Consider the following 12606-nt stretch of genomic DNA (forward strand, 5'->3'; position numbering starts at 1 on the left):
TTTCCCTGACTCCCTTCAGAAGGGAAAGGAATTAATTCAAATATTTAGAATGAATAGGGATAAATACTACAGATGTGCAGGAAGGACTTGCATGCTCCAAAGGTATTAATACTATGTTTGCTTTCAAGAAATCAATTCCCTACAGAAAGCCAGAGCCTTAAGAGACTGCACTGACGTGATGCTCCTACCTCCACAGCACGGCATTAAAAAATAATTGCTTCTGCCAGCCCATTAAATACTTGTGAACAGAGTAAACCCAGCACACCTCCAGAGCCTGCAGGACTGAGACAAAGCTTTCAGAGGACTGGAGAAAGCCCATCCTTAGAGATGTCTCAGGCCTCACAAAAATTACCCTGCATCAACAGCTCACATACTGAAACAGGCATGTCATTCCCCTTCACCCCTGAGTTCCACGGCTGAGACAGCTGGGAAAGGGTATCTGAAAATTAGAAAGTATCTCACCCACCTGATCAAGGCAGGAGTTTACCATCTGGATCAGCTCCCAGGAGTAGACAGTGGAATCAACCTCCATGGCACGATTTCCCTGTACAATCTTCACACAAAGGTTCAGGGGATTCTAGGCAGAAACCAGACATAATGGAACCAGAACAATGTGTCCCATGGGGAGAGATGCTATAGGCCACCATTATTTTCTTCCTCCATCTCTGATCAGGACACATCTCTCTTCTTCCCTGCCTAGCAGGTTCTCCAGAAACCTAATAACAATTCCTGCAGAAATGGTACCTCTGGTAGCTAGGACTTAGTGGCAACATCCAGCTTTTCACCAAATTCTCTAACAGTGCAGGGAAAACAGGCTTCTCTCTGCATGAAATCTCCTATGCTGCATATTGCCACTAAACACAGCACAGCAGCAAAGTTGCTAGGTCCTCAAGAGCCACCACAAGAGAAAGTCAGGCAAGGATGGTATTTTCACATCATGTCTTTCAGGGTTACAAAATCTTGCCTATGGCAACTAGCAGCTTTTCCCATGACATGGCACAAGCTGGCAAATCACATGTGTCAGCCAGCAATGCTCCTTTCACCCTCCCTACGCCAGCTTGACCAGACTCCTCTTGCAACCAGGCTTTGAGAAAGAGTAAAAGGATTAGGTCCTATGAAATCTGAAGGCTGGAACTTTTTGCTACAAACTGCTACACAGAAAATTCCCAGCAAGTAATGCTAAAAGAGCAAAAAGACTACACGGTCACAAACCTCCTCCTTGTAGTCAAAAGGATACTTCATTCACAATCATGATACAAATTAGCACAGTTATTATTCTGCAACTAGTAAACCTGGGCTGAAGACAAGAGTGGGTTTGGCAGAAGCCAGACAGGCTGCTGCATGAAGGCAGAAGGGAAATCTGCTTGAAGGGTAAGGGAAATCATGCATCTTCTCTGACTATAGCTGTCACTCTCAGGCCACTGTTTTTTTAACTGGCAGATTTAAACAACATTGAAAGAAAAACACAGCTGACGAAATCTATGAGCCAAGTCTGAGTCTTAGGACAATAAAAAAATAAGGTTATTCAGTCCATAATGGTTTGCAGACTTACAGTAGCATCAAAGGTCCTCTTCAGAGTAAGCAGTTCAAAGATGACACAGCCCACAGCCCAAATATCTGATTTGAAGTTGTATTTCACACCCTGGCAGAGTTCTGGGGACATGTAATATGGAGTTCCCACCAGCTAGGAAAAATAACATTTAAAAATCAGAAATGATCCAGCAGCCTTCAATTCAGGAGCTCTGTACCCATTACGTTCATACAGAACAGAGCTAGACACTGCTCTGACACAGCACTGAAGTGATATACCTCACTAATGTGCTGGAGGGATGGGAACAATAAGCACACTTCTTCCCCTCTCATCCACAAACCTGTCTTTCCCTGAGCTTCCTAAAAGATCCTAGACACCTCTCTTCTCATGTACCTGATGTAGTACATAGTTCTCAATAGAGCAGTAGTCACAAAAACGCAGCAGTGACTTTCCCCTCTCTTAAATACACATCATTTAGAGGTAATCAGGGCCTTATGTACTGACATGGAAATCATCCCACGAGGCTGAAGAAAAAGGAATCTAGCAAAGCTTCCAAATACAGGTGCCAGACCTTAGCTATGGAGCCACTCTGATCACAAGATACTGCCAGGACAAAGGCTGCTCTGTCTCAAACGAAAAGAAGGGCTCCTTTTGGGTCAGTATTTAGAAAGCTGGCTTGAGTCCCACCCAACAGGCTTTCCCTTCAGAAGTGGACTTTCCTGAACGATTGTTTTGTGTAGAACAAATATCCCCGCCACACAAAAAATCCAAAACCGTGCATGTAAATACAGAAGATCTCCCGGGTACTGCAGAAATAGTGGCTTAACTCAAAGTCACAACAAGGAGATGCAGAACAAACATGATAAAAGATTTAAGAATGGAGCTTCCAGATGAATGGAGCTCACTCCTTAGAAAGAAACTAGACAGCAAAATAAAATGAGACAGAATTTAGAAAAAGGAGAAATATTTATAGATGACCTCTTTTCAACTCTCTCAGCAAAACTCCAAGGACTACAAAGCCTGCCCTTCATCAGACTCTGCTAGTACACTGTATATCAAATGGGTGCATTCAGAATCTGCCATCTCCCTCCCATTTTCTGTTACAGAGCGTGACAGAGTCCTGGCCCTGGGAAGGTTTAGAAGCCCTAAGAACTGGAGTATCACATGGAGCACTAGGACACTGCACCTAAACCTTTTTTAAGCAAAGGATAATGTAAGCTTTCTGTAAGATACAGATTATTTTCCGTATCTTCTTGGGTAAATGGGAGAAAGAATGATAAATTAAGAAATCAGTGTTTAGTAAGCAAGATGTGAACATTCTACAAAATCACAATTTGACTGCTACAATTACAAATACTGACAATAACATGTTTTGCACTCATTTCCCAAAAAAATGACTTCCAGTCTGCCACTGGTCATTAGGTTAAAAATTGAGCAACTAGACCAGAGCATAGCCAGCAAAAAAACCCCCAAAATATGGTGGAAGGTGTGTAGTTCAAAATTTTTTGTATGTGAAAAAGGAAAAAACAATACTTGCAGGTATAGTAGGTATAGATGAATACAGACAACACAGGCAAAAACAAACCTGGAAATTCATAGCACAGAGCAAACTGCCTCTGAAAGCCAGAAGGCCACGAAAAGTGTGTCAAAACAGAAGTGGTTCTGCTGCAGCCCAGCCTAGTGATGGCTTTATGCAGCAGCCTTGAGTTCCCACTTACAGAGGAACTGCACAATAGTGCTCATGTTCTGGAAGGGGAGTGGCAAATATTTAACTACACATCCTAACAGAACACCAACACCTGGCATCTAATTGAATAATACAGCCTGGTAAGGGGAAGTGCGAGCTGGCTTGTGCACCGAACTATAATAAAGGCCTTTAGCAGATAGGAAGCCCAGACAGTGTCTCCCTTTCCAAGCCTAACACTCACCAGAGAAATTAATGGAGCTGAGAAATCCAAGCTGAACCTTTTAGGTGCCTGCAATACAGCTTACCCTGTGCCAAAACTGGCTGTGAAAATGCTTTCTGGTAGGGTCTGGAATGAGGCCAAGCTTGACAGCCTTCTGGTAGAATTAATCTCTCCTATAAAGCTTTGCCCCCCTTTAGGAACATTACCAATAAACCATACACCTGGTTCCCATAAGAAGCACAAGTGCCTTTCTTGCTTCTTCACAGAGCCTGGATATTAAAGAGATATGAGACATGCCTATGGCACAGCGCAATGTCAGGCATGCACGTCCAAGCTATCTCAGATCCGCCTGAGGTAAAATTTACCTGTTAGCACAGCAGCATGACAAAATTAATTTAATATGTTAAGCTGGACTTAACTAGCCCAGAGGGAGAGCGCTGTTCTGATGTGACTATAATGCTGTCTCTGTCCTTCAGCTAGCACTGCCTTCGCATTCACAGATTCAGTTCCATGTCTAAGGGAAAGAAGAGCAGCGCTCTCTAGCATGGCTACGCTAGCTCTAGTACAATTCTATTCCCACAGTGGCACCTATCTTTAGTCTACTGCTGCTTTCCAGAGAGACAGACCTCCAAGAGGTAACCTGGGAGCAAATATAACTGCAGGCTGCAACACATCAGCAAATATGCCAGAGTTAGTGAGATAAAGTTAGGAAGTAAAGTTGTAGCGAGGTGGGTGTTGGTCTCCAAGTAGTAAGTGACATGACAAGAAGAAATGGCCCCAAGTTGCACCAGAGGAGGTTTACATAAAACACTAGGAAAAATTTCTTCAGTGAAAGGGTCAGGCACTGGAACAAGATGCTCGAAGAAGTAGCTGAGTCACCATCCCTGGAAGTGTTCAAAAAAACACGTGGATGCAGCACTTGGGGACATGGTTTAGTGGTGAACACAGCAGTGCTGGGTTAACAGTTGGACTCAATGACCTTAGAGGTCTTTTCCAACTTTAATGCTATGATACCATAACACCGAGGGAAATGGAGGGGTGAGGGAAAGGAAAGTAACAGAAAACAAGCAGCAAGAATGTACAGCGTCCCTGGTCTTCTGCAAGACATGCAGAGATGAAAGAAAAACACAACTCGGTTTGCACACAAAGATGGCAGATACTCACAGTCTCAGCCATAGAGTACTCAGAGTTCAGCTTCTTTGCCAATCCATAGTCTCCCAGTTTAATCAGGTTTGCCTTCGTTAGAAAGATATTTAATGTCTTTATATCTCTGAAACAAGAAAAAGAAATTCAAACACTCAAATACACTTTCAGATTTCACAGTTTTCCATGCATTACTACACCTTCCCCCCAAAATGAGCTACTTGCTACTCTGCCAGCACTCTGTAACACGCACATACACAGAGCTCTCCAAAGGCAATTTTGCCCCAAGTACTGGGGGCAACTGCAGTTATCCATGTTTTATCACATTCCCCACACAAACACAACACAGTTTCAAAAGCTCAGGCTCCAGACACCCATGTAAAGGCCGCAGATCAAAGATAGTTCTTTCCCCCCCTCTCAGTTTCTTCTCATATGAAGGTCATTGAGCAGATCTTATTTTTGCTAGTTTTATAAATAGACCCAAGCCAGGAGTCCCTGAGCTTGCTAAAAACGTAAGTGTAAGTATGAATATGTACGTCTGCAAATATAAACACATACACAGAGGGTGTGAAACAGATGTCACTCTAGAACTTAAGCATAATGTCCTTACCCCTCAAGAAGTACTCTTTATAACACAGCATAGGATTCTAGTCCATGAGTTGGCTGGGCTGATTGAGAAGGCTTTAAGTCTAGGTTGGAAGGGGGAAGGAGATAAGACCAGGCTCACTAGAGATGAGGCTGTGGGCTGCATGCCAGTGTTGGGGGTGAAATCAATAGCCCAGCTGAAGTGCATCTGCACCAATGCACACAATGCAGGTAACAAACAGGAGGAGCTGGAAGCCACTGTGCAGCAGGAAAGCTGTGACACGGCTGCCATCATGGAAATGTGGTGGGTGGACTCGCACTATTGGAGTGCTCCAATGCAGCTCTTCATAAGGCACAGGTGAGCAAGGAGAGGCAGTGGGGGGTGGCTCTGTACCTTAGGGAGTGTTTTGACTGCACAGAGGCCAAGGTCAGTGACGATATGGTTCACCACCTATGGGTGAGAATCAGGGGGAGGACCACCTAACCAGGATGAAGAGCTAGATGAGATTCCATAAGCAGCTGGCTGAAGTTTCATGATCGCTAGTTTTTGTGGGAGACTTTAACCTGCTGCATGTCTGCTGGAAACTCAACACAGCAGAGAGGAGGCTGTCTAGGAGGTTCCTGGAGTGTGTGGAAGATAACTTCATGACACAGCTGGTTAGCAAGGCTACCGGGGCAGTGCCTGCTGTTTCTGAACAGACAGGGGCTGGTGGGAGATGTGGTGGTTGGAGGCTGTCTTAGGTAGCAACCATGAAATGACAGAGTTTTCAATTCTTGGTGAAGTCAGGAAGGGGGCCAACAAAACCTCCACCTTGGAGTTCTGGCGGGCAAACTTTGGTCTTTTTGGGACACTGGTTCAGACAGTCCCTTGGGAAATGGCTCTTAAAAACACAGAGGTCTAGGAAGGCTGGACATACTTTAAGAAGGAAATGTTAGAGATGCAGGAGCAGGCTGCTGGAGAAGCTGGCCGCCCATGGCTTGTATAAGTGCACTCTGCTGGGTTAAAAACTGCCTGGGTGGCCAGGTACAGAGCATAGTGGTGATGGGTGCCACATCCAGTTGGCAGTCAATCACCAGTGGGGTTCCCCAGGGCTCAGTGTTGGGGCCACTCCTGTTTAATATCTTTATTGATGTTTTGGACGAGGGGATTGGGTGCACCCTCAGTCAGTTTGCAGACAACACCAAGCTGGGCAGGAGTGTTGATGGGCTGAAGGCTAGGAGAGGCTCTACACTGGGATCTAGACAGCCTAGATCGATAGGCTGAGGCCAACTGTAGAGGTTCAGTAAGGTGAAATATCAAGTCCCACACTTGGGCCACAACAACCCCAGGCAGTGCTACAGGCTGGGGACAGAATGGCTGGAAAGCTGCCCAGCAGAAAAGGACCTGGGGGTGCCACTTGACAGCAGCTGAACATGAGCCAGGGTGTGCCCAAGTGGTCAAGACGGCCAATGGCACCCTGGCTTGTATCAGAAAAAGCATGTCCAGCAGGACCAGGGCAGGTATTGTTCCCCTATACTCAGTACCGGCAAGGCCACACTTCAAGTTCAGTTCTGGGCCCCTCACTGCAAGAAAGACATTGAGGTGCTGCAGAACGGCTGATTCTCTGAACAGAGCTGGTGAAAGGTCTGGAGCACAAGTCTGATGAGAAGCAGCTGAGGGAGCTGTGGTTGTTTAGCCTGGAGAAAAGGAGGCTCCACTGAGACCTTATCACTCTCTACCACTGCCTGAAAGGAGATTGCAGCAAGATGGGGGTCAGTCTCCTTTCCAAGGTGACAGTTGTCACAAGAGGAAATGGCCTCAGGATATACCAAGGGAGGTTCAGGTTGGACATCAGAAGAATTTCTTCACTGAAAGGGTTGTTAAGCATTGGAACGGGCTGTCCAGGGAAGTGGTAGAGCCACCATCCCTGGAAGCATTCAAGAAACAAGTAGACATGGCACTTACTGCTATGGTTTAGTTGACATGGTGGTGCTCAGTTGGACTCTTCAGATCTTGGAGGTCTTTTCCAACCTTAATGATACCATGATTCTATGACATACTGTGCCCAAGAGATCAAAAGGCTGATGGCCACAAATACCCCCAACTCCAAAACTCACTGAAAACACTCTCTCCCAGACAGAGTAATCTGTATGTAGTTTCACAGATCAACACAAGAGGCTGGAAACAGAGAGGAAGCCCCTGTAGCATGATATGTTTTTCATGGCCAACACTTCATAGCACCCTTAACACCCTCTTTTCCTAACGTACCATCAACAACTTCCCAGTGTAGATCAGGAAAACATCAAGTAAAGCAGCACTTTGCACTCATCCACTTGGGGCATCGCAAAGTTCTGGGTCACTCTGACAATGTCTGCAGCAGAAGGAAATCACTGCAAACATTTAAATAATTGTTCCATTCGTTATTGTGGAAGGATTTGGGGCCACACATGTCCAGAAGTGATAAGTAGGAAATCACTGCAAAGCAGGACAGACATGACATCTGCTTTAGGCCAAAAACTTAGGCACTACTTTGCTGAGTGTAGGCTACCAACCCCTCATTAGCAAGGCTTGCCAATTACTAAAGATTCAGAATGGCAGCAGCCAGGATGCTATCCTACAGAAAATATCCTCACCCAGCTATGCACATAAGTTAGTGCAGCACACGATCCAACTGTGCTGGAAGTGGCTGTCTACACGTGCAATACTCCCCAGAACATCACAGCCTCCTTGAAACACACGTAAGACATGAAATTTACTGCTCCCAAACAGAAAACGGCAACACAAAAAGGTAAATAGCTACACATTAAAATCTCAGAATAACTGTCAAAATTACCACTACAAGTTAACAGACTGTACTAGGTCCTTAAGCAACAGGCCAAAGAAATAAGATTCAGACAAATGCAGGACAAATCTTCACATGGGTTATATTGCAGCAATGGACAAATGCAAAGTCTTCATCACTACCAGCCTCCAGGAATTACAGAATGATGTACACACTGGATTGCAGCTATTAATTGTGGAACAGGTCGGAAGTACCTTTGGCCTGTGGTAACTGCTCTTCCTACCCACTTTAACAAACATCATTTATGTGGTATAGCAATAAAGGGCAAATTTACTGCCTTCCTATGTGGATAAACTCTTTGTTCACACAGCTGCAGTTCCATTTTCAAATACAAGATTTCCTGCACATTCATCACAAGATGGTTTCTAGCCCAATAAAAAAAGGATACTTAACATCTAGGAGATCCTATTACACTTTGGAGAGAAGGTTGGCGCTTGCTTTAAACAAAGAAACAAAGGAGTTCTTCACTCACCCCATGAACTGCACTGGTTACCTCAGCTTTGCTGCATGCCACACTTACCTGTGAAGAATTCCTGCTCGATGAATGCAGCTCACTGCTGATGCAATTTGAAAGAGATACCAAACCACCATCTGCATAGGTAGGAATATAAGCATTACGCGAGGCTCGAAAAAAATAAAAAAACACAAAACCCTACCTGTCCCTGTCACACTGAGGCACAGCAAGAGGGCCTGGCCATACCATTTAGATGCTCTTTCAGGAGTATGAAAATTTTAGAATTTCCTGGTTTGGAAATCTCTAAAAAAGATATTCCAATAGGTAAATTGTTCTACTGCCATTTGTAGTGTCTGTCCTGACAAGTGCCACAGATTTAAGTGAAAAGACTTAAGAATGACAACTAATGACCACTTGGGAAACATCTACAGATGTGCTCTCCAAAATATGAATTGTGGCCATTAAATACTCTCCATAAGCCAGAAAGTCTTAGAAGTCACTATATAAGACAAGTAAGTGTAATCATTAATCAGCTCAGCATGCAGTGAAAGCAGACAGCAGAAAGTAAGTTTAAATAAAATAAAGACAGAAAAAGAGAATAGTAAGACAGATTCAAGGAAATTACTCAAAAAACCCCCTACAAAATGATTAAGAAGGGAGAGAAGTAGAGTGCCCACTAGGAAGAAACACAGAAAGAGGTTTAAAAGTTAAATGTTTGCCAAGATGGTAAGGTGAAGAAAGCCAGCTCTCTTTCATTATTCCTCCCTTGGAACTATGTACTGCTTATAGACAGTTAAAATAAGTTTTGGATAGTCCATAAATGCTTACAATATTGAACCAGGAGGATGCCAGCCCCCAGATAAACACAGAAATTCCCCACCATCACAATGAAAAAAAATTTGAAGAAATACTCAAATAACCCTACAGATCCCCAGAACATTAAGCCAGCCCCACTGCTCCCTCAAACCAGTCCAAATTACCTCTTCTTCAAATAACTTGTCTTTCTGTCGCAGAATCTTATCGTAGAGGTTCCCTCCTGTAATTATAAGTGAGTGAGAAAAACAGAGGTTCATCTTAGTTAATGGCAACAGTTACTCTGCTCAAGTGCTGCTGGGAATACTCAAATCCCCTAAGAGATCTGATCAGTCACTACAGCTCTCTCTCAGCATTCTTCACTTAAACTGGTCATGCATCCACAAAACTAAGTTCTTCTTCCATCTAAGAACTTCAGTGGTGTAATCAAGGCTAGCAGAGATGAATCTTTAACAGCACCCTTTAATACTCTCTGCGAAGCAAATCAGTAAGCTCTGCCAGCAGTCTCTACTTTTTTACTTACTTTTTTAAAGTGTTTCTTGGGGCATGTAAACATGCATTAACTTACACCAAATCACGTGAGATTGTCCTGTTCAGCATTATATATATATATATATATAAATAACACATTAAAAAAGAGAAAGAAAACAATTTTAAGGTCAGAGTAGTCCCTGAAAGCACAATTTACTGTCTTTTGCTACTTACTGCCCAGCTCTGACTGGCCTCTCCTTTATCTGCCCTACCAAAAACATTGGTGCAGAATTCACAAAGCACTGACAACAGCAGTACCACTAACAGAAGCCTGAAATCAGCAGAATCTTCAGGGTGCCCCATGACTTCAAGACAGCAGACTGAAAATCAAGGAGAGCTAAAAGAAATGATGCTGAGGGCTGCAGGTAGACATACTCCCTGTCAGATCAGTATCCAAACAGTAAATCCCAAAACTCTGATCACCTCCTGTTGCCATTCCAATTCCCAATTATCATATATTATGTCCTAATTGTAATGGATCACCAGGACCATTCCCATGGTGCAAGACAGCTTTTGGCTGTATGACTTCCATGGGCCTGTCAAGTGATAAATGTCCAAAACAGGCTGCAATGACTCCGCTGTCTACTTGAGGGACTTAATTCAAACTTCCATGTTAGGAGGATTTTTCTAATTGAGATTCCCCTCTCTTAATTTCTTCTCATTCAGCCTTGCTGTAACTTCCCAACATTTTTTTTTCTGCCTTACATTCACATTTACAAATTAGCTACAAATCACTCTTTAGATTCACAATTTAATCAAAGTATTTACTTCTGCCTCTTCTTATAAATGTCTGCTCTAACCATTCAAACTTTGCAGGCTTTTAGTCAATTGTGTTCGTCTCTCTTTTTTTCCCATATTTTTGCAGCTTTTCTGAACCAAAGAGCAGCCAAAATGATAGGTACTAAGTTACCAAAATCCTACACAAGAAGACAAGTTAGGTCTTGACTCATATAACCAATACATATAACATGTGTCTATGCACACATGTGAAAACAAAACTAATTTAGTATTTGTTTTATCTAATCACATCTAACCTTCTGACATAGATTATTCTCTTTTCATTTACAGTATTTTATAGGATATTTCTTCCCAGATATATTTCATTTGTATTCACTGATGTTATCCCATGGCAAATCCAAGTCTTACAGTACCATGATATACACACGGAACTAAAATCAGTAACTTGGCTTCCTCTTCTGTAAAATAGGGGCAACATTTACTGAAACTTGAAACTCTTTTCTGGATCTTCAGAAGAGACAAGCCAATTAAACAGTAAAACCTTTGGATTCTGAGCAATGTCTGACAGTGACTAGTCCAGTCTTACTTTAAAAATTACTCACAAATTATCTTGGGTTTGTACACTGAAAAAAAAAGCCAAAGAAACAACTATTAATGCATTGGCAAAACCACTACATGGAAGTCCAAACAAGATTTCCTCTTTCTCATGTCCCTTGTTCTGTACCATTCAGACACATTCAGGCAACACCAGCTATACACTCATCTCTTGGTTATTATCCCAAAGCCAACAGAGGCATTTACAAATGTGCACAGACATCAATACTATGCAGCTTTTCTCTATGCTCTCCAACAAATTTATAATGGCCTCAAGCATGCAGTCTTTCCAGGGCAAGTAAGTAACTCACACACAGAGAGAACCCCTAAAATAAAAGGTGCCTCAAAGAGCTAACATTCCCCTATGCTCGCACTGCACTCCACCCTCCATAACAACAAAAAGCAGAGAAGAAAAAACAGCTTTGGTCAAGCTGTCAACCAGGGTGTCTGACACCCTTCAAAAAGACTTTGCATAACTCTGTTATGCTCTCCAACCTGTTCCAGTGGAAGCAATCTGTTGTATAAGGTGATCACAACATGATGACAGCCTTTTCCAGCAAAAAATGTTTCTACCAATGAGCCAAGGCTTAATGCAAGCCCTATACAAACACCAGATACTTAGCCTGGGGAGCTGTCCCACTCACCCAAACAGGAACCACACTGACGTTCTAGGCACGTATCCTGTTCCAGCAATGTAAGCTGTATATGGGCTCCTCTTCCTGCTGTCTAAGAGCAGCTGCTAGTCAGAAGCTCATACCAAATCCTTCTATTGCTCCATCTGAGCTACGACTGTTTCCCCTGCAAGCTCCAAACACCACCATCTAAGCTACTCTTGGACAGAATTTCAAAATTTTCTCCACCACCAGCAGGACCAGGTTTGTTGTTTGTGTTTTTTTAATAGTAAATGTAGAAGCTGAAAGCAGAAGGCAGGAAAAAGTCATAACTGCAGTGTACCAGGAGATTTTTAAGCTTTGATTTATAACTGCCAAATTATGAAACTATTTAAGTGACGGTACTGAAAAAACAGCCCAGCTCTGTACTCATGGTCTTTTTCCACTGCCCTCCTAAAAGAATACAGCAAGGTGCACTAGAAGCATTTATCACCAAAAACCCACTCCTTCCAGTGCACAAGCCATTCAGAAAACTCAAGAAATCGTCTACTGCATAGACTACCTCCACTAGCAGAAGTGAACCTAGCCCTACTGGGCTTCCTTTTTTAGCACATGAGACACAAATCAAAAGGGTTCTCAGTCCCTTCTTCAGGAGCTACGCAGCAGAATTCACCTCTACTCTTCTGCTCTCCAGATGACACCCCAGAAACACTTGCTGCAGGTTCTACAGGAGGGTGACCTGGACACATGGCAGCTGCCTCTTTATAAACGGGAGTAGGGATCTCACCATTACAGTACTCCAGCTCAATCAGGAGCGTGGTGTTATCCATGAAGTGATTGTAGTATGCGATGATGTTCTCGTGCTGCAACAGGGCCA

The 12606-nt window shown here is 43.3% G+C and overlaps 1 protein-coding gene across 1 annotated transcript in view; it reads right to left on the reverse strand.

The window, feature by feature from the left end:
• Positions 1-12606, reverse strand: part of NEK9 (NIMA related kinase 9) — a 25678-nt gene extending 13072 nt beyond the window's left edge. The window contains exons 1-6 of the mRNA XM_017742101.1: positions 12517-12606; positions 9423-9478; positions 8509-8579; positions 4603-4708; positions 1553-1684; positions 467-577 (exon numbers count right to left, since the gene is read on the reverse strand). Of these exons, the coding sequence (XP_017597590.1) occupies positions 467-577; positions 1553-1684; positions 4603-4708; positions 8509-8579; positions 9423-9478; positions 12517-12559 (519 nt within the window). The 5' untranslated portion in view covers positions 12560-12606. The remainder of the gene's footprint in view (positions 1-466; positions 578-1552; positions 1685-4602; positions 4709-8508; positions 8580-9422; positions 9479-12516) is intronic.

This window comes from Corvus brachyrhynchos, unplaced genomic scaffold, assembly GCF_000691975.1.
Source record: "Corvus brachyrhynchos isolate BGI_N302 unplaced genomic scaffold, ASM69197v1 scaffold115, whole genome shotgun sequence".
Classification (NCBI taxonomy): domain Eukaryota; kingdom Metazoa; phylum Chordata; class Aves; order Passeriformes; family Corvidae; genus Corvus; species Corvus brachyrhynchos.